Source organism: Gopherus flavomarginatus, chromosome 1 (assembly GCF_025201925.1).
Source record: "Gopherus flavomarginatus isolate rGopFla2 chromosome 1, rGopFla2.mat.asm, whole genome shotgun sequence".
NCBI lineage: Eukaryota > Metazoa > Chordata > Testudines > Testudinidae > Gopherus > Gopherus flavomarginatus.
Window position 1 is genome coordinate 201,610 of NC_066617.1, and position 19,695 is coordinate 221,304.

Here is a 19,695-nt window from a genome sequence, read left to right on the forward strand (position 1 = left end):
ACCTAAACTCCCAATTCTCCAACAGCTCCTGTAAGCAGAGGTCTGATATCTCAGCTGCTCACTTGACAGAGCCAGTTCTAGGGGCTTGAGTCATGTAACATTTCTAAATCGCCACAGAAGTATGTGGCACTTTCTGGAGCAAAATCAGATGTGGTCCCTGTCCTGAGGAGTTCACAGGCTATTACTGACTAACTTAAATATGCCCCCTCAACTCCTGTTGGCTTAGGCAGAGTACCATCCCAGTCCCTGACAGTTCCTGAGAGAATAGATAGGGCTGCTTTTGTGTCTCATTGATACTTTTAGTACCATGTTTTCTTCCTGGACTTTGTCTGCGTGACGCTGACTTATTCCACTCGGAAGCTGCACAGAGGGCTGAGCTGCAGGAAGTGCAGTTAGCTGAAGTTAAAACAGGAACTGTCACAGTGCACTGCAGTCTCATAGAAGCAGCCAGTGAACGGGTAGTTGGGCAGAAAGGAGCAAGCGTGACGCACCTCTGCCAAGGTAAGTACCAGCGTAGAAGTGGCATTTGTCGAAAGACAGTTACCAAAAAATGTTGAGGCTCCATGGCCTTCAGGGATGGGAATGGGAAATTCTTCCCTGATCAGGCCAAATGCTACTCTGCACCTCTTGGCAGTTACTTCTCAAATGCAGGCTTTGCTCTCTGGGAGCTGTTGTAATTTTTCAGGGTCCAAATGACAGATGCCTCATCTAAATCAGGCTAACCAAGTCTCAAAACTGCATGCAAGCCCATGTTTATGCTTGTGGTTGGTCTGGGCTGTAGATACATTAGGGCTAATTAAAAATGGGACAAATTAAACTCACTGTGGTGTTGCCCAGTCTCAGTGTACGGGCTATCCTAATCCTGTGTGGTAGTACAGGCCATGGTTTGTAAAGAGACCCACCCTAAAATGGTGTGTCTGGGCAGGTCAGTATAAAGGTGGTCCAGCTGTTTTAACTGGTTAAAAAGGTGGCTTGCTAAGCCAGTGACTCTCAACCTTTCCAGATGACTGTGCCCCTTTCAGGAGTCTGATTTGTCTTGTGTACCCCTGGTTGAGAGCCACTGTGCTAAGCTGAGGCCTTGGCTAGGCCACAAAAACAGTCATGCCAAGGAACCCTGTGTTAGCCTAATCATTAGTGCTTTAGTGTCCAAATGTGAGCAGTCTTATGCAGGTCATACAGAGATGTTGTCACTGCATTGTCAGTCTCTGATCTTTCGCGCCTCAGACTTCTGTCTCTGATTGTCCCAAGAGCCTCATGTGACAGCTACAAGCTCAGAGTAACACACCAGGCTGGACTGTGCTTTATTCATCTGTACATTCACCCTCCCACTCCCACCCCACTCCTATTTTTAATTTAAATTATTTGCCTGTCAGAGGTTGCCAGTTGCCGGTTAGTGGCCTCTGCCTGACTTTTCAGACACCTGGTTCCACACTCGGAGGTGAGGAAGAGGAGCCAGAAGGCATGACCTTAGTAAAGAGATGGCTCAGAGCAGCAGCATGAGCTCCTAGTCCTTGGACCTCAGCCCTGGGGAGCAGTCCGCTCTGGCTGAAGGGGAAAAAAGATTGTGCAGGCTCAGGAAATAAGGGGGGGAGGGGGAGACATATGCTTGGGATGATCAACCTATGTCAGAGAGTGGCACAAGATGTGGACAAGGTGAGTGAGCTGGCACCGCCACCAGCAGTCCTACTGGAGCCACAGGAAATCAGCCTTTCGTTCACTATTGCTTGGTTTATATAAATTCTGATTCTTTTTTCAAGCAGCAGCAAGAAGCGCAGGGAAGGAGTTCTGAGGTGAGACGCTAGCTGTTAGTGGCTGATCGTAGGCATACGGGACCATGTTGTGGGGAGGTTTTGTGGTCTGAACAATTTTGTCTCTAAATAAAGAATGTGTCTCCTTTAAGTATAAGTGCAGAATTTTTTAAGTTTTACACTGAAATAGCATTCAACTTCCTCTTCCCCACTTCCTGCGCCCAGCACGTCCTCCAACTGGGCTTCCTGTCTTGGCAGCACATATAAACTGTACAGCTGCAGACTTCCCCATGCACAGGTTATAAAGCCTGTCTCAGGGTTGGGGTGCGTAGCCCCTGACTGCAATCACTAGTTACATCTTTCTTTTTGAAACTCAAACACAAATAAAACATATTTTGGTAAAAACGAAAACAATAGCCACCAATGGATACAGGCAATTGGCAAAAGGCACAAATAGAGAAGCCATGTTAGATGACCTGAACTCCCTGACAGATGAGACAATTATTCTACCTTTTACTGGAACTGTGTTGGCAAAGACCAACTTCAAACCTTAATGGCTTCTGATCACTTGGCCATTGCTTATTCTCAGAACAGTGCCTTCTGCTGTGGTCTGCTCAGCTGCTCAGGTGTAGCTGCCTCTTGAAGCCTGCCTTTGCTGCTACTCCTCTTAATTGTCCATGACTCAGTGGGCATGTGCTACTTCTGTCAGTGTGGGAGCACTGTGTATAGCAGAGGTGTCAAACTCATTCTGTGGTGATGGCTAAATTACCCTTTCACTTAGGGTCCATGGGAAAGTGTGGAGCCTCTTTAGCTAATACAGTTAACTGAGTATGCGCAGAAGCTTTACCACAGGGGTGTCCAACCTGTGGCCCCGGAGCCAAATGCTGCTCTTCAGAAGTTAATATGTGGCTCCTTGTAAAGGCACCGACTCCGGGGCTGGAGCTACAGGCGCCAACTTTCCAATGTGCCATGGGTGCTCACTGCTCAACCCCTGGCTCTGCCACAGGCCCTTCGCCCACTCCACCCCTTTCTGCCCCCTCCCCTGAGCCGGCCGTGCCCTCACTCCTCCCCCCTCACTCCCCGAGCTTCCTGCACGCCACGAAACAGCTGATCAGGAGGGGGCGGTGTTTATTGGCAGGGCTGCCAGTGGGCAGGAGGCGCTGGGAGTGGGGAGCGGGGAGGAAGATGCTGACGTATTACTGGGTGGCTATTTGGCAATGTACATTAATAAATTCTGGCTACTTCTCAGGCTCAGATTGGCCACCCCTGCTCTACCATGAGGGTGAGCTGGGGGTGGGGGGAAGACTGGGCATTGTTTCCTCATCCTGTCACATGACAAAGGGGAGTGTCACGGGGGCAAGACCCACCAGCCAGACAACTGGGAAAGAATTCTCTTTAGTAACTCGAGTGTCCCATCTCTGACTGGTTGAATATATTTGCTAATAGCAGTCACAGCTGGGCCATATGCCATGGAGACAACCCTATCACACCATCCCCTCCATAAATTTATCAAAGTTCAGTCTTGAAACAAATTAGATTTTTAGCCCCCACTACTCCCCTTTGAAGGCTGTTCCAGAACTTAGTCCTCTGATGGTTAGAAACCTTTATCTATTCTCAGACTTAAACTTGTTGACAATTTATATCAATTTGTTCTGCTGCCAACAGTGGCTCTTAACTTAAATTAACTTTGCTACAGAAACGCCAACAACAGAGACAACAGAGACTTTTACCCTGGAAAAAGAAGGGTCTTCAATTCGAAGATGCATGACGCTGGGTGGTAAAAGCCGTGAGGAAGCCACTAAGCCGATTACCCTTCTTGCAACCAGAAGGATTACCATAGACACATGGAACGTGAGGACCATGTACGAGTCAGGAAAGACGGCACAGGTTGCAGCAGAGATGAGGAGCAACAACCTGACCCTATTAGGCATTAGCGAGACAAGATGGACGCAAGCGGGGCAGAGACAACTGTTGACAGGAGAGCTGTTGCTGTATTCAGGACATGAAGAGAGTGACGCACCCCACAAACAGGGAGTAGGCTTCATGTTGTCCAAGCAGGCACAGAGAGCACTGATTGGTTGGGAGGCACATGGTCCCAGGATCATCACAGCATCCTTCAGAACTAAAATGAAGAGGATTAAGATGAATGTTGTTCAGTGCTATGCTCCAATTAATGACATCGAAGAGGAGGACAAAGATTATTTTTACAACAGACTCCAGAAAATATTGGAGATTCTCCCAGACAAAGACATCATCATCCTTATGGGAGACTTTAATGCCAAAATTGGACCAGACAACACAGGATACGAACAAGTCATGGGGACCCACGCTCTGGGAGAGATGAGTGAGAATGGAGAGAGATTTGTGGATTTGTGTGCACTTAACAACCTGGTCATAGGCGGTAGCATCTTTCCTCACAAGCGGATCCACAAGAGTACCTGGGTATCACCAGCAGGCATGACAGAAAATCAGATCGACCATATCTGCATTAGCAAGAAGTTTAGAAGATCCTTGCAGGACGTTAGAGTTAGAAGAGAAGCAGACGTGGCGTCCTACCATCACTTAGTGGTGGCCAGACTGAAGCTGAAGCTGAAAAAGAACTGGATAGACGCGTCAGACAGAAGAGTGAAGTACAACGTCAGCCTTCTGAAGGACCATAAGACCAAGGAAGATTTTGGATTGAGGCTGAAGAATAAATTTTCAGTATTCCAGGATCGGTCTGAGGAAGAGGAAGACAGTGTACTAAACAGATGGCAGAAAGTGAAAGACACACTTAGGTCAGTATGCCAGGAAGTGCTTGTGTCACGGAGTGTGGGGGAGTCCGGCCCTGCACCCCTCTTCCTGGGACCCACAGTGACTCTCAGCCAGCCAGTAAAACAGAGGGTTTATTGGACAACAGGAACACAGGTTACAGCAGAGCTTGCAGGCACAGTCAGGACCCCTCCACCGAGTCCTTCTGGGCTTTCAGGGTGCTTGGATCCTAGCTAGGATACCCTGAATTCCGCCCACACAGCCCCAAGCCCAAACTCAAACTGCTTCCCTCCTGCCACTCCCTTCCTTTGTCCCCTTCCCGGGCAAAGGTGTTGACCTTTCCCCTCCCTTACCTAGCTCAGGTTACAGGCTCTGGCATCGTCCATCTCCTAAAGTCCTCCCCTGCTCTCCCACTCCCCACACAGACAGTCCCTACTGCATCACAGCTTGGAATTAAGAAACACCAGCAGAAAGAGTGGATCACAGCAGAGACCTTGATCAAGATAGACGATAGAAAGTAGAAGAAGGCAGCAGTCAACAACAGCAGGACTAGAGCAGCAAAGGCCAAAGCTCAAAAAGAGTATGCTGAAGCCCACAGAGCAGTGAAGAGGAATATCAGGAAGGACAAGAGAGAGTATGTGGATGAACTGGCAGCAGAAGCGGAGCAGGCAGCATACAGCGGTAATATGAAACAGCTGTATGATACGACCAAGCGACTGTCTGGAAAGTTTAGCAAGCCAGAACGTCCCATTAAAGACAAGCAGGGAAAGTCTATAACAGGAATAGAACAACAGATGAACAGATGGGTGGAGCACTTTGAGGAACTCCTGAACAGACCAGCACCGCCAAATCCACCAGATATCAACCCAGCTAACGAGGACCTCCCAATTAATTGTGATAAACCAACCAGAGACGAGATTAGAAAAACCATCACCATGATGAAGAATAGGAAGGCAGCTGGACCTGATGACATCCCAGCAGAGGCCCTGAAAGCAGACCTGGATGCTTCAGTGGAAATGCTGTACCCCCTTTTTGAGAAGATATGGGAAGAAGAAGTGATTCCGGTAGACTGGAAAGAGGGATATCTCATCAAAATCCCCAAGAAAGGAGACCTTAGCAATTGTGCCAATTATAGAGGAATCACACTCCTGTCAGTGCCAGGGAAGGTCTTCAACCGAGTCCTCTTAGAGAGAATGAAGGATGCCGTCGATCCACAGCTACGAGATGAACAGGCAGGTTTCCAGCAGCACAGATCATGCATGGACCAGATAGCAACGCTTCGCATCATAGTGGAGCAGTCTATAGAGTGGAATTCCTCGTTGTACATCAATTTTGTTGACTATGAGAAAGCGTTCGATAGTGTGGATCGAGAGACCCTTTGGAAGCTCCTTCGGCACTACGGCATCCCAGCAAAGGTGGTCAACCTGATCAAGAACTCATATGACAGTATACACGGTAGAGTGATCCATGGAGGGCAGCTTACTAACAGCTTCCAGGTGCAAACTGGAGTCAGGCAAGGATGCTTGTTGTCACCACTTCTCTTTCTTCTCGTCATCGATTGGATTATGAAGACATCCACTTACGAGCGTAGGAACGGAATCCAGTGGACGTTGTGGACCCAGCTTGATGACCTGGACTTCGCTGACGACCTTGCGCTCCTTTCGCACAGTAAACAGCAGATGCAAGAGAAGACCAACGTAGTGGCAGCCACGTCATCACAGGTTGGCTTCAACATTCACAAGGACAAGACCAAGATCCTTAGGATTAACTCCATCAGCAATGACCCAGTCACACTGAATGGAAGCCCCCTGGAAGAAGTGCAGTCCTTCACCTACCTACGTAGCATCATCGACCAGTAGGGTGGCACAGACGCAAACATCAAAGTAAGGATTGGTAAGGCAAGAGCAGCCTTCTTACAGCTCAAGAACATCTGGAGCTCTAGAGAGCTGTCTTTGGCAATAAAAATCTGACTGTTCAACTCCAATGTGAAATCAGTCCTACTGTATGGAGCTGAAACCTGGAGGACAACCAAAACAACCATCAGGAAGATCCAGACCTTCATTAATAGCTGCCTCGGAAGGATTCTCCAGATCCGCTGGCCAGACACCATCAGTAACATCCACCTCTTGGAGAGGACCTTCCCAGCAGAGGAAGAAATCAGAAGGAGAAGGTGGGGTTGGATAGGACATACACTACGTAAGCAGCCAACTAACATCACCAGACAGGCACTGCGGTGGAACCCCCAAGGCAAGCGGAAAAGAGGTCATCCAAGAAACACCTGGCGACGCTACCTTCAGGCCAATAGCAAAAAAATGGGCTATACCTGGAACCAGCTAGAGCGAATGGCCCAGGATAGAGGACTCTGGAGATCTGTGGTTGGCGGCCCATACCCCAATTGGGGTGACGGGCATGAGTGAGTGAGTGTTAAATTAACTCCTCTCCCTTGCTGGTGTTTATCTCTCTGATGTATTTATAGAGAGCAATCATATTTCCCCTCACCCTTTGTTTTGTTAGGCTAAACAAGCCAAACTCCTTAAGTTTCCTTTCATTAAGTAGGTTCTCCATTCCTCTAATTGTCCTAGCAGCCCTTCTGTGCACCTGTTCCAATTTTATTCATGTTGGTTTATTAATGTTCATCTTTCTTAAACATGGGTTGGTCCTGCTTTGAGCAGGGGGTTGACTAGATGATCTCATGAGGTCTCTTCCAACCCTAATCTTCTATGATTCTATGGGAGACCAGAACTGCACACAGTATTCCCGATGATGTCTCACCACTGTCTTGTAAATGGTAATAACACTTCCCTAGCTCTACTGGAAATACCTCATCCAATGCATCCTAGGATTGAATTAACCTTTCTCATAACTGCGTCACATTGGTGACACATAGTCATTCTGTGGCTGACCAATACACCGAGGTCTTTCTCCTTCTCTGTCATTTCCAACTGATAAGGCCTGAGCTTATAGCAAAAATTCTTGGTTTTCTCTCAGCACATGACTTTCAACTATGAAATTTCACCTCATTTTTACTACTCCAGATTTCAAGGTTGTTCAGATCTTTTTGTATGATATTGCATTGGTCCTCCATATGGGCAATACCTCCTAATTTTGTGTCATCTGCAAATTTTATTAGCACACATTTTATTAGTGTTTATTAGATACCATCCCTGCCCATCCTGGCTAATAGCCACTGATGGTCCCATCCCCCATGAATGTATCTATTCTTTTTTGAACCCTGTTATCGTCTTGGCCTTCACAATATCCTCTGGCAAAGAATTCCACAGGTTAACTGTGTGTTAGGTGAAGAAATACTTTGTTTTGTTTGTTTTAAACCTGCTGCCTATTAATTTCATTTGGTTACCCCTAATTCTTGTGTTACACGAAGGAGTAAATAACACTTCCGTATTTACTTTCTCCACACCAGTCATGATTGTATAGACCTCAATCATATGCCTTCCAGTCGTCTCTTTTCCAAGCTGAACAGTCCCAGTCTTATTAATCTCTTTTCATATGGAAGCCGTTCCATACCCCTAATCATTTTTGTTACCCTTTGCTGATTCTTTACCAATTCCAATATATCCTTTTAGAGATGGGGTGACCACATCTGCATGCAGTATTCAAGATGTGGGCGTACCGTGGATTTATATAGAGGCAATATGATCTTTTCTGTCTTATTATTTATCCCTTTCTTAATGATTCCCAACATTCTGTTTCCTTTTTTGACTGCCACTGCACACTGAGTGGATATTTTCAGAGAACTATCCATGATGACTCCAAGATCTGTTCTTGAGTAGTAACAGCTAATTTATACCCCATCATTTTATATGTATAGTTGTGATTATGTTTTCCAATATGCATTACTTTGCATTTATCAACATTAAATTTCAGCTGCCACTTTGTTGCCCAGTCACTCAGTTTTGTGAGGTTTCTATCCATATCAAGTTAGATCTTGGGGGGGTGTAGCAGACCCCAAACACGATCTCAGTTTCTTCCCCAAAGTGATTTTGACCTAAACAAATTCCCTGGTATCCATTCCATCACTTCTAATTTCTTTATAGCCTGTCTCATCATTAATATACAAAGCTACTTCACCACTTTTGCGTTTGTTTCCAGCTTTCCTGAACAGCACATTACCTTCAATAGCTGTGCTCCCGTGATGATGATGGTTCCACCGCGTTCCTGTTATCCCTATATATCTGGTTTCATTTCCTGCACCAGTAGTTCTAGTTTCTCCCTTTTGTTACCCAGGCTTCTTGCACTGGGGTACAGGCATCTTAGTTGTTTCTGCTTGTCCTTACCTAGATTCCTCATCAGATTAGGTACAGCCATTTTACTGCCAGTATGACTTACTTGACTGTTACTGTCAGTGGCATTGCCTCTGTCTTTCCTCTGGTTGTCCATTCTCTTCCCCTTTGTTCGTTTCTCTGTTGCTGTATCCTCCTTACTTTATTTTCCTCCTGCTCAATGTTAGAATCAGGCATGGAGATTATATGAGCATCTCTCCCAGTTCCTAGTTTAAAGATCATGTAATCAGATGTGCCAGCGTCCACCTCAGAAGTCTATTATCCTCCCTACTCAGGTGGTGTCCATCCTATGAGAACAGTCCTCTATCCTTGAATGCCTCCCAGTGGTCAAACATTCATAGATTCAAGGACTGGAAGAGACCTTGAGAGGTCATCGAGTCCAGTCCCCTGCCCTCATGGCAGGACCAAATACTGTCTAGACCATCCCTGATAGACATTTATCTAACCTACTCTTAAATATCTCCAGAGATGGAGATTCCACAACCTCCCTAGGCAATTTATTCCAGTGTTTAACTACCCTGACAGTTAGGAACTTTTTCCTAATGTCCAACCTAAATCTCCCTTGCTGCAGTTTAAGCCCATTGCTTCTTGTTCTATCCTTAGAGGCTAAGGTGAACAAGTTTTCTCCCTCCTTCTTATGACACCCTTTTAGATACCTTCCAAACACTTCCTTAGAGCACCATTGCTTGAGCCAGCTATTGATCTTCATAATCTTGTCTTACCTTTGCACTCCTCCTGTAGGGACAGATAGAATCCCACTGAAGGTTACTTGAGCTTCCATTTCTTTTAAGTGTCTTCCCCAGCTTGGCATAATCTCCTTTGATGTGTCCCTGTGAGAATTTGGGAGTATTATTTATTCCCATGCGAAGGACAATCAGCGGATTCTTTCCCACTCCCATTAGGACCCTCTTCAGCCTCAAATCTGCATCCTATAGCTTACCACCTGTCAAACAGCACACCCTTCTGTTTTCTGAATCAGCTTTGGTGACAGGCCTGTCATTCTTCTTAGTAGGGAATCCCCAGTCACATAGACCTGCCTCTTTCTGATGTTGGTGTGATTCTATGGCCTTCCTTTTCTTTCTAGTTGCAAGTCGCCTTGTCTTCTGTTCTCATTTGCAGTATCCTGAAAGTCATCTTCTAACCTCTTGGGGCTCCAAACGCTGGCTATCTCCATTGTCTCTTCTTATCATCTTCTAAGACTAACTGCTCTTCTCTTCTTCCTTGCTCTTCCATCTTCTGTTACTGCCTGCCTCCAGGGGCGGCTCCAGGCACCAGCATGCTAAGCGCATGCCTGAGGCGGCAAGCCATGGGGGGCGCTCTGCCAGTCACCATGAGGGCGGCAGGCAGGTTGCCTTCGGCGGCTTGCCTGCAGAGGGTCCGCTGGTCCCACGGCTTTGGCAGACCTCCCACAGGCTGCCGCTGAATTCGCGGGACCGGGGACCTCCTGCAGGCAAACCGCAGAAGGCAGCCTGACTGCCGTGCTTGGGGCGGCAAAATGCCTAGAGCTGCCCCTGCCTGCCTCTCCCCTTCATTTTCCGACTCAGTGAAACTGTTCCTCAGCTCTGTTTCTTCTTCACTAGTTGGTCTGTTCCTCTACCTTGTTCTCATAGTCACAGTCTTCCATGGGACACTTTCTTCATCCAGATGTCTATCCTCACAGCACTCTTGTCAAACATGTATCTGTAAGTCTTTAGTTTTCCTTCTCCCTCTTCTCAACCTTCCCTCCATCATCTTCTTAAATCCCCTTCTAAACTGAACCATAGTTTCTAGCTGCATCTCCAAACCTCAGACATTCTCTTCCATCATAGAAGATTAGGGTTGGAAGAGACCTCAGGAGGTATCTAGTCCAATCTCCTGCTCAAAGCAGGACCAATCCCCAACTAAATCATCCCAGCCAGGGTTTTGTCAAGCTGGGCCTTAAAAACCTCTAAGGATGGAGATGCCACCGCTTCCCTAGGCAACCCATTCCAGTGCTTCACCACGCTCCTAGTGAAATAGTGTTTCCTAATATCCAACCTAAACCTCCCCCACTGCAACTGGAGACCATTGCTCCTTCTTCTGTCATCTGCCAGCACTGAGAACAGCCAAGCTCCATCCTCTTTGGAACCTCCCTTCAGGTAGTTGAGGGCTGCTATCAAATCCCCCCTCACTCTTCTCTTCTGCAGACTAAACAAGCCCAGTTCCCTCCACCTCTCCTCTTAAGTCGTGTGTCCCAGCCCCTTAATAATTTTTGTTGCCCTCCACTAGACTCCAATTTGTCCACATCCTTTCTGTAGTGGGGGCCCAACACTGGATGCAGTACTACAGATGAGGGCTCACCAGTGCCAGCTAGAAGGGAATAATCACTTCCCTAGATCTGCTGGCAATGCTCCTACTAATGCAGCTCAATATGCCATTAGCCTTCTTGGCAACAATGGCACACTGCTGACTCATATCCAGCTTCTCATCCTCTGTAATCCCAGGTCCTTTTCTGTAGAACTGCTGCTTAGCCAGTTGGTCCCCAGCATGTAATTCTTCCTTCCTAAGTTAAGGACTCTGCACTTGTCCTTGTTGAACCTCATCAGATTTCTTTTGGCCCAATCGTCCAATTTGTCTAGGTCACTCAGGACCTCATCCCTCCCCTCCAGCTTATCTACCTCTCCCCTCAGTTTAATGTCATCTGCGAACTTGCTGAGGGTGCAATCCATCACATCATACAGATCATTAATAAAGATGTTGAACAAAACCGGCCCCAGGACCAACCCCTGGGGCACGCTGCTTGATACCAGCTGCCAACTAAACGTTGCACTGTTGATCACCACCCGTTGAGCCCAACAATCTCGCCAGCTTTCTATCCACCTTATAGTCCATTCATCCAATCAGTGCTTTTTTAACTTGCTGGCAAGAATACTGTGGGACACCATATCAAAAGCTTTGCTAAAGTCAAGATATATCACATCCACTGCTTTCCTCATATCCACAGAGCCAGTTATCTCATAATAGAAGGCAATTAGATCCAGCAGGTTGCACTTCATGCAAGTGAAGCACCTTCCAGGTACCTCTGCAGAATAATGTACATCCTGCCGCTTCCACATTCAGTCTTCTTCAGTTGCCTCTTCCATTCTTCGGATCCCTGTAGCTGCCATAGGCTTCCCTCCTAAACACTTGTCAAGACCCCTCCTCCTTGAAAAAAAATCCTAAACACACACACACACACACCCCTCCCCCAACTTTCCCTTACAAACTTCTGTGCAAACTCTCCTGTTTTCAGCTGTTTGCTGGCTTCTGTGCTGCTGACTGGCCAGCGGGCTGGCTTTGTAGGCTGGCTGCCTAAGGAAAGCCCCACCACCAATCAAGGTTCAGCTGTGAGCAAATTCTCTGCTTCTCTTCCAACATACTGCCCCCATCAGACTCTGAAACTGAAAACAACCCAGGAAGCAAGCAAACGCTCTTTCCAGGATTTACTCACCAGCCCTAAGGAACAGGTGCTTGAGTCCCTTATCCTCCAACGGATCTCCACTCAGCCCCCTACTGTTATCAGCTCTGTTTGCTGGCTTTCATGCTGCTGTGCTGCCTAGGGAAGTTGTCCCCTCGACCCCAGTCAGGGTTTCAGCTGTAATTAATAGAGCGCTCTTCCAGCCAGCGTACAAAGGTGTAACACGATCCAATGGCTGGAAGCTGAAATTAGACAAATTCAGACTGGGAATAAGGCATGAATTTGTAACAGTGAGAGTGATCAACCATTAGAACAACTTACCAGGCTCATGGTGGAGTCTCTACCACTGGAAATTTGTAAATCAAAATTGGATGTTTTTCTAAAAGATCTGCTGTAGGAATTATGTTGGGGAAATATGAGCATAAATAAATGGTCAGGCTAAATGAACACAGTGGTCCCTTCTGACCTTAGACTCTATGAACCTTGTCATTGTGCACTTTACACTGTGGACGGGAGGAGGCTATAGGCTCGTCCCAACCCCACCTCTTGTCTCTAACACTGTGCTCTCACCCTGTGCAGATGTGGAAGGCAGCTGTAGGGCACAATGTGGCTGTGAAGGAGGAGTCCCAAGGAGATGACTGGGACACCGATCCTGATTTTGTGGTGAGTTTCACTCATGTTGCTGGACTGTGTCAGTCATGGGGACTCAGAGCTGAGAGTTGGGACGTGAGCCCTGAATAGGTCCCATGAGAGAGATGGGAATAGAGAGCTCATTCTGCTCCTTGGGGATGTTTGTTGCTGGATCTATCAGTCTGGTCTAGTGGCTGGGGCACCTGGCTGAGAACTGGGTGACCTTGGGTGTTCTTCCCAGTTCTGCCATGACTTGCTGTGCATCCTTGGGTGCGTCACTTCCTCTCAGTGCCTCTGATTCCCTTCCTAGCATTTTTGTTTCATGTCTCTTTAGACTGTAAGCTTTTGGGTGCAGACTGTAAGCAGATCAGGGCCCCACAACAGGGCCCCAATCTCAGCTAGGACCTCTAGGAGCTACCCTAATACATATAATAACAATTGGCAGTCTCTGCTCAGCAGAGGTGTAAGACTGACATAGCAGGGGTCTGCAGAACTGTTCTGAGGGCAGGACTGGAATAACAGAGTGCTGTGGGTTGGGGTTAAGGGGCATCAGCAGAGCTGTGGGGGAGACCAGAGTTTGACTAGGAGATGCTGTGGATGGTCAGGCTTGTGTAGCATTTAAGGTATTTCTAGGCAGTAGAGTGGTGCAGTGCTGTGGTTTGATATGTTTTCTAGTGGAAAAGAGCAGCCATATTCTTAGTCTGGGTGACTTTATTTTCGATTAAGGGAAACAACGAAAAACTCAACTCAAGTAACTTGAGAGAGTGGTGCGTCTCCTCTATAATATTCTGTGTCCCCAAATAGCAACTGTCCCTGCAGAGAGTGGGTTTCTGTACATGCAGGGGTGCATTCGCACTCTCACTGGTCTCCATCAATGTGTTGTTTGAGTCTCTACAAAAAACAAAATCAGAGTGATCCATCTAACCTAGGACATTGGCATGCAGGAATCTTTGCATTAATTTCTTTGTATTTGTACATTAGCATGTGTCTGTCACTGGTGCAAAACCTACTGCAAGAGTAAAAATGACAAGCAGCTGATTTTTCAATTGTGGCTGCAAATAAACAGCAGTGTGGGGAGGGTGTTCCATTTTGCGAACTGCAGATACCAGTCCTCTCCCCTCTTCCACTGTGGCACAAGAAGAGACGCTGCATCACCCTCAGCTTTCTGCTGCAGTTGCTCACAGTACATCCAGATGTAAGTAGGCTGCATATGGGTTGGTATCACAAATAACCGCGGTCAAGTAACATTGCTGGGCATCCCACGACCCTGTTGGTTGCTCACCCTGTGGCACAGTGACTCTGATGGTGCAGGACCCCATTGCTGTTGCCTCTGCAAAGTTCTGGTTCAGTGGATGAAACCTGCCTAGCATCTCTGCCAAGGATCCCACCAACTTCATGGGCAGGCGTCATAGTACAGATTCCGGCCTAAACCACCTCTCTGGTGACAGATCCCTGGAGCTGGAGGCCATATGTGCTGCAGGCCTGGGCTAGGGCAGCATCAGAGCTAGAACTGGTCAGGAACCAGAATTTTCAGCTCATGAGAATATCAATGTTAAAAGAAAATGGTTGCCAATAAGAATGGAAAGCCAAAATTGTGAAATTTCCTGAGAAATGAAATTTTAGGGAAAAAGGAATTTGGTTTAGGGGGCTCAGTCAAAATATTTTGTTTCTATTTAGACATTATTATATTTTTATTTTATAGTAAAACAAAACAATCACACATTATATTTAATATGTATATTGTATATGATAATTTATAATATAAAATTCCTAAACAGAAAATTAAAATATTCCATTCCAATAAGGTCTAAATGGAACATTTTGACTTTATTGAAACATTTTGTTTTGATTTTTATGCAAAATGAAATTTAATTAGAATAGACACAGTCCAGCAGAATGTATCAATTCAACTAATCAGCATTTCCTCATGGGAAAAAGTTCAGCAGGAAACTTTTTATCACATATAGTCCATGCACTCATCTGCCTGGGGAAGCCACGTGTCTCCTGAGGGAGGAATTTCTAAGGGGGGTTTCTGAATGCAGACAGGCCTGCAGTCATACTGAAATCTTCTGAAAAGCACAAGGTGCCACTGAGCTGAAAGAAATTTTCTTGGAGAGACAGCTGCTTCCTTTAGCTGGAGCCTGCCCAGCTGTGGGGTAATCTCATGCCAGGATCTCAGTCCATTGACGTGTATGGGTGTGGTAAGGTGACCCCATGTGCCAGGCTCAAAGCTTGTCAATAGGTGCGCATGCAGTAATGGTAACCCCTATGCCGCGGGCAGGTCTTGCTCCATCCATGGATGCTTGCACAGTAATGGTGACCCTGTGCCAGGGGCAAGGCCTGGTCCATCCATGGATGCATGCGCCATAATGGTGACCCTGTGCCACGGGTGGGTCTTGGTCCATTCACAGGTGCGTGCATTGTAATGATGACTCCTGTGCCTGAGGGGTCTTGGTCCACTGATGTGGGTGTGAGGTAATGGGGATCTCTGTGCTGGGTTTTTTGGCCAGTTCTAGGGGCAGGCGAGCAGCGCAGTCGCCCAGGGCACCAGCTTCGGGGGCCACCGAAGTGCTGTGTCCTCCGCTGTTTTCAACCCTGGCTAGTAAAACAGCTGGTCCTATTCCAGTCTGCAGGCAGCAGAGGAGTGGTTCCCTGCACCCAGCACTGTTGTCCCCAGCAGCCCTATGGGCTCCTCTCACAGGGCTTGGTTTTATTTTGCAGAATGACATCTCAGAGAAGGACCAGAGATGGGGAGCCAAAACCATTGAGGGCTCCGGACGGGCCGAGCACATCAAGTAAGTCTCCTCCTTTTAGCTGTTAGCCAGGCTGTCTGCTAGCACCTAGATCAGCTCAGTCCAGGGACCCATTTGGTCCAGTCTCCAGAGCCAGGTGTGTCAAATGGGAGATTCCCAGGGCTGAGGAGCGGGATCCCAGGTCACAGCCGCATGCCTGTGCACAAACACCGATCTTCAAACCCTCCCAGGTGGTCCATAGCTAATTCTGAGTTCTTGTTTTGGAGTGGCACTCATTCTTCCACCAGTCAGGCAGAGTAGGGGGAGAAAGGAAGGGGCAACGGGAAGGGGCTCTCTACCCGGTTTCTCTGAGTGCTTCTGATAGAACTTGCAGTATGGTTGGGGCGTGGATGTTCTCTACCAGGTCCAAAGACCATTTGTCCACTGTAGCCCTCCCAGTCCACCTGGTTTTGAAGCCTTTCCCTGACTCACTGAAAGGTGAGGATTTGGTGAACCAAGCATGCCGCCTATCTGCAGACTGCTATGGGTGGTGCTGGCAGGTTTGAGGGGCTTGGGTGTAGGTTCCCACTGTAGAGTGGCAGTCTAGTTTAGCAGATAGGTGGCTGAATTTTAAGGTTCTGGGCAGAGCGCCACACCTTGTCTCCCATGGACAGATTAGGGGTAGCCTGACGATCTTGGTCCATGTGGTGTTTGTAAGTTGCTTTGAAGGACTGAAAGGATTCCTTAAGCTCCTGGTAAAATAGGTGGGAGGCTAAACCCACAGTGGCTGGTACTGGGGAACTCGCAGGTAAGTCTGGGCAGAAGTGGAGATGAGAGGCATAGTTCCCAAAGAATGGGCTATGTTGGATCGAGGCGTGGATTGCATTGTTATAGGAGAATTTGGTGTAGAACAACAGGCAGAGGCAGTCATACTGGTGGTAATTCAGAAAAGAGTAAAGATACTGCTCCAAGATTTGACTGACTCTCTGCTTGCCCATTACACTGTGTATGATGGGCGGATGAGGTAAGGGAGTCGATGCTAAGGAGTCTGCGGAAATTTCTGAGAGAAACAGGAGATGAACTCGAGTCCATAGTCTGATACAATGCCTGTTGGTAAACCATGGTAATGAAAGACATTTTCCAGGAAGCTGTCTCCCATGCGGTAGAACAGTAAGCATGGGATGAAGTGTGCCATCTCTGTGAGGAGACTGACATCACCCAAGATTACTGCGTGTCATGGGAGCATGGCAGCTCTACAATGCGGTGCATTGATATAGTGGACCAAGGCTGTGGGGGCATGGGTAGAGGCTGGAGGAGACCTAAAGGTTTTGATCATGGGTTCTTAGTACGGGTGCAGAGATTGCAGGACCTTATATAATCTTTGATGTAGGCCTGGCCACTAGAAGCTCCTTGAGACCAGATTCCAGGTCTTGAATTAGCCAAAATGGCCTATAAGCAGCGGATCATGGCATAGCTTCAATACATGAAGCCTAGGTTTTCCCTCTGGAACATAAACATAATTCTTGCAATAGAGGAGGCCATTTTGTAAATGGAACTCAGAGTTCGGTTGGGTAGTCGCATCATTCAGGGTCTGGTGGATCTGGGTTGCAAACGGGTCATTGAGAAGCAGGGAGCAGATGGAAGCCAGCAGATTTCTGTCAATGATCTCATTGGCAAAGCTGGACACCTTGAACACAGTGACAACAGGCTCTTTGCCAAACCAAGATATTCATCTTGCCTTCCTGTTTCTCATCCCTGGGCAATAGGTTACTACAAAATTGAAGTGAGCAAAGAAGAGGAACCAGTGGATCTGGCATTAGTTAAAGTGTCTAGCAGTCCATAGATATTCCAGTTGTGGTCCATCAGGACTTGGAGTGGGAATCAGCCCCTTCCAGGAGGCCGAGTCACTCCTTAAAAGCTGCGTTGATAGCCAATAACTCGTTGTGCCAAATATAGTATTTTTTTTCTACCAGTGTTAGTGTCTGAGAATAAAAAGCACAAGGGTGCAGTTGGTTGTGGGCCTGCATGTTGAGATAAACTTTGGCAAAATGGTTTAGTGAGTGTTACATTCAAACGTGCAATCTAGACCAGTGGGGTGTTGTCCCTCCTGCCGTATACCTTTGGGTGCCTCTCAGTGACTTGCTGCTGTAGCTCCCCTCAGACCACTCACAAACAGCCTTCCAGCATGCAGGTCACACCATGAGTGTCTGTGTATTACCACAGCCCTAGTCCAGCAATTCTGACCCCAGCAGCAACTCTGGCTTCCAGAAGACTTGTTTACTACTTGTAGGGTGAGCCCAACATAGTCCCAGTCCCAGATTTTCTCCCCCCAAAACATGTGTCCTATACTCTCCATCCCTCTCCTGGACAGTGCGGATAGATTAGGTCTGTTGCCCTTTTAAGGGGATTAATATACAACAGTCTGCTACCCCAAATGGAGCTACCCACACAGTTCACAACACTGGATTAGTTTTGATTAAAGAATAAAACAAGTTTATTTAACTAAGAAATAGATTTTAAGTGAGTAAAAGTATAAAGCATTGAAGTCAGAAATGGTCACAGGAAAAATAAAGGTAAAATGCTTCCTGGTACTTAGACTTAACAAACTAAACTTGTTTCAAGATTAAATTCTTACCACATGCTCCCAGAAACAGGACTGACCAAGTTTCAGGTGAGGATCTGCTCCTAAAGTCCAATGGCTGTTTCTGTGGTTTTCTTCAGTGAAAAAGTGAGAGAGATGGGTAAGGAGAGAAATAACTTGGAGTGGTTTTGCCTCTCACTTTTACAGTTAAGTCATCTTTAGAAAATTTTCCTGAGGGTTACACCTAGATAAAATTTATCAAAGGCTGACTGAGCCTGCAAGGAGCAGGCCAACCAATTCCCCTTTTACGGGAATGCCATTATCAGTGCAACCAGGCTAAAGAATCCTTTAATTAATTGCATGTAGAAATTGGCAAACCCCAGGAATCACTGCACCCAGTATATATGCCTGGGTGCAGCCCAGTTGGATACTGCTACTACCTTACATGGGTCCATGGTGAATTCCTTAGGTGAGATCATGTATTCCAAGAATTCCACTGTGTCCTTATTGAACTCCTATTGCTTGAACTTTGTGAGGAAGTGGTTATGGTAGACTCTCTCTAAGATAGTGCATATGGGATGATTGTGGAGGTCCTGAATTTTGGAGAAAACGTGTATGTAGGCCAGGAAAATGATGACAAATTGGTCCAGCATATCCCTAAAGATGTCATTTATGAAATGTTGCACAAGGTGTTGCACAATCCAAATGACATGACCAACTACTTGAAGTAGCCATATCTGGTTCAGAAGGTGGTCTTCCATTCATTTCCTTCCTAGATATCCTCCAGGTTATAAGCTTCATGGAGGTCCAATTTTGTGAAGACCTTAGCAGATCAGAGTCTTTGGAACAGCTTATGAATAAACAATAAGAGGTATCGATTTTGAATTGTACTCTTGTTCAGAGCTTGGTATTCCATACAAGGCCAAAAGGGATCCCTCTTTCTTTGCCATGAAGAAGATTGGGGCCCCTGTGGGTGGATGTGGAGGGGCCAATGAACTCTTTCTACAGGTTCTTCTTGAGATACCTCCAGAATGCCTGTAGTTCTCGTTTGGAGAGGGAGTAAATATGCCCAAAGGAAGCTTCTATGCCCAACTGGAGGTCCAAAGGGCATTCACAGCTGTGATGGAAGAGTGTTAGCTTTCTTTTTGTTGGCACAGTGTTGATATTTAACAGGAATTCCTGGAGCTATTGGGGCGGGGTAATGTGGGGGTTTCTAGGGTTACCTTTCAATCTTCTCTTCACATCTCTGAATTATTTGGAAGACCAAGTAAGCTGCGAAGAGTTACTGGTCCTGGGTCAGCTCTTGGGAAACAGGACTGTCAGCAAAATGGGGAGTCAAAATATACCATGCCTGACCACCAGAGGATGTTCTGGTCATGGGTAATGAGCTGGGAATGCCAAGAACAACTGATGAATTAGCCCAAACTGAATAATTTCTTGGTGGCCTTGAAGGGTAGTTACCTCTAAGGTAATTGTCTGGTAGATTTCTGGTCCTGATGAAAGGAGTAACCAGTTAATGGACTCCACTAAATCAAGG

The 19,695-nt window shown here is 46.8% G+C and overlaps 2 protein-coding genes across 5 annotated transcripts in view; both read left to right on the plus strand.

Moving 5' to 3' along the window:
* Window positions 1-19,695, plus strand: part of LOC127051204 (uncharacterized) — a 185,638-nt gene that overhangs the window by 17,938 nt on the left and 148,005 nt on the right. The gene's annotated exons all lie outside the window — the stretch shown is intronic.
* The window catches only part of HCLS1 (hematopoietic cell-specific Lyn substrate 1), a 62,849-nt gene continuing 43,543 nt past the window's right edge, over window positions 390-19,695 (plus strand). For all 4 annotated transcript variants that reach the window (XM_050953079.1, XM_050953089.1, XM_050953105.1 and 1 more), the window contains exons 1-3: window positions 390-501; window positions 12,795-12,878; window positions 15,567-15,640. In XM_050953079.1, the coding sequence (XP_050809036.1) occupies window positions 12,795-12,878; window positions 15,567-15,640 (158 nt within the window). In that variant the 5' untranslated portion in view covers window positions 390-501. The remainder of the gene's footprint in view (window positions 502-12,794; window positions 12,879-15,566; window positions 15,641-19,695) is intronic.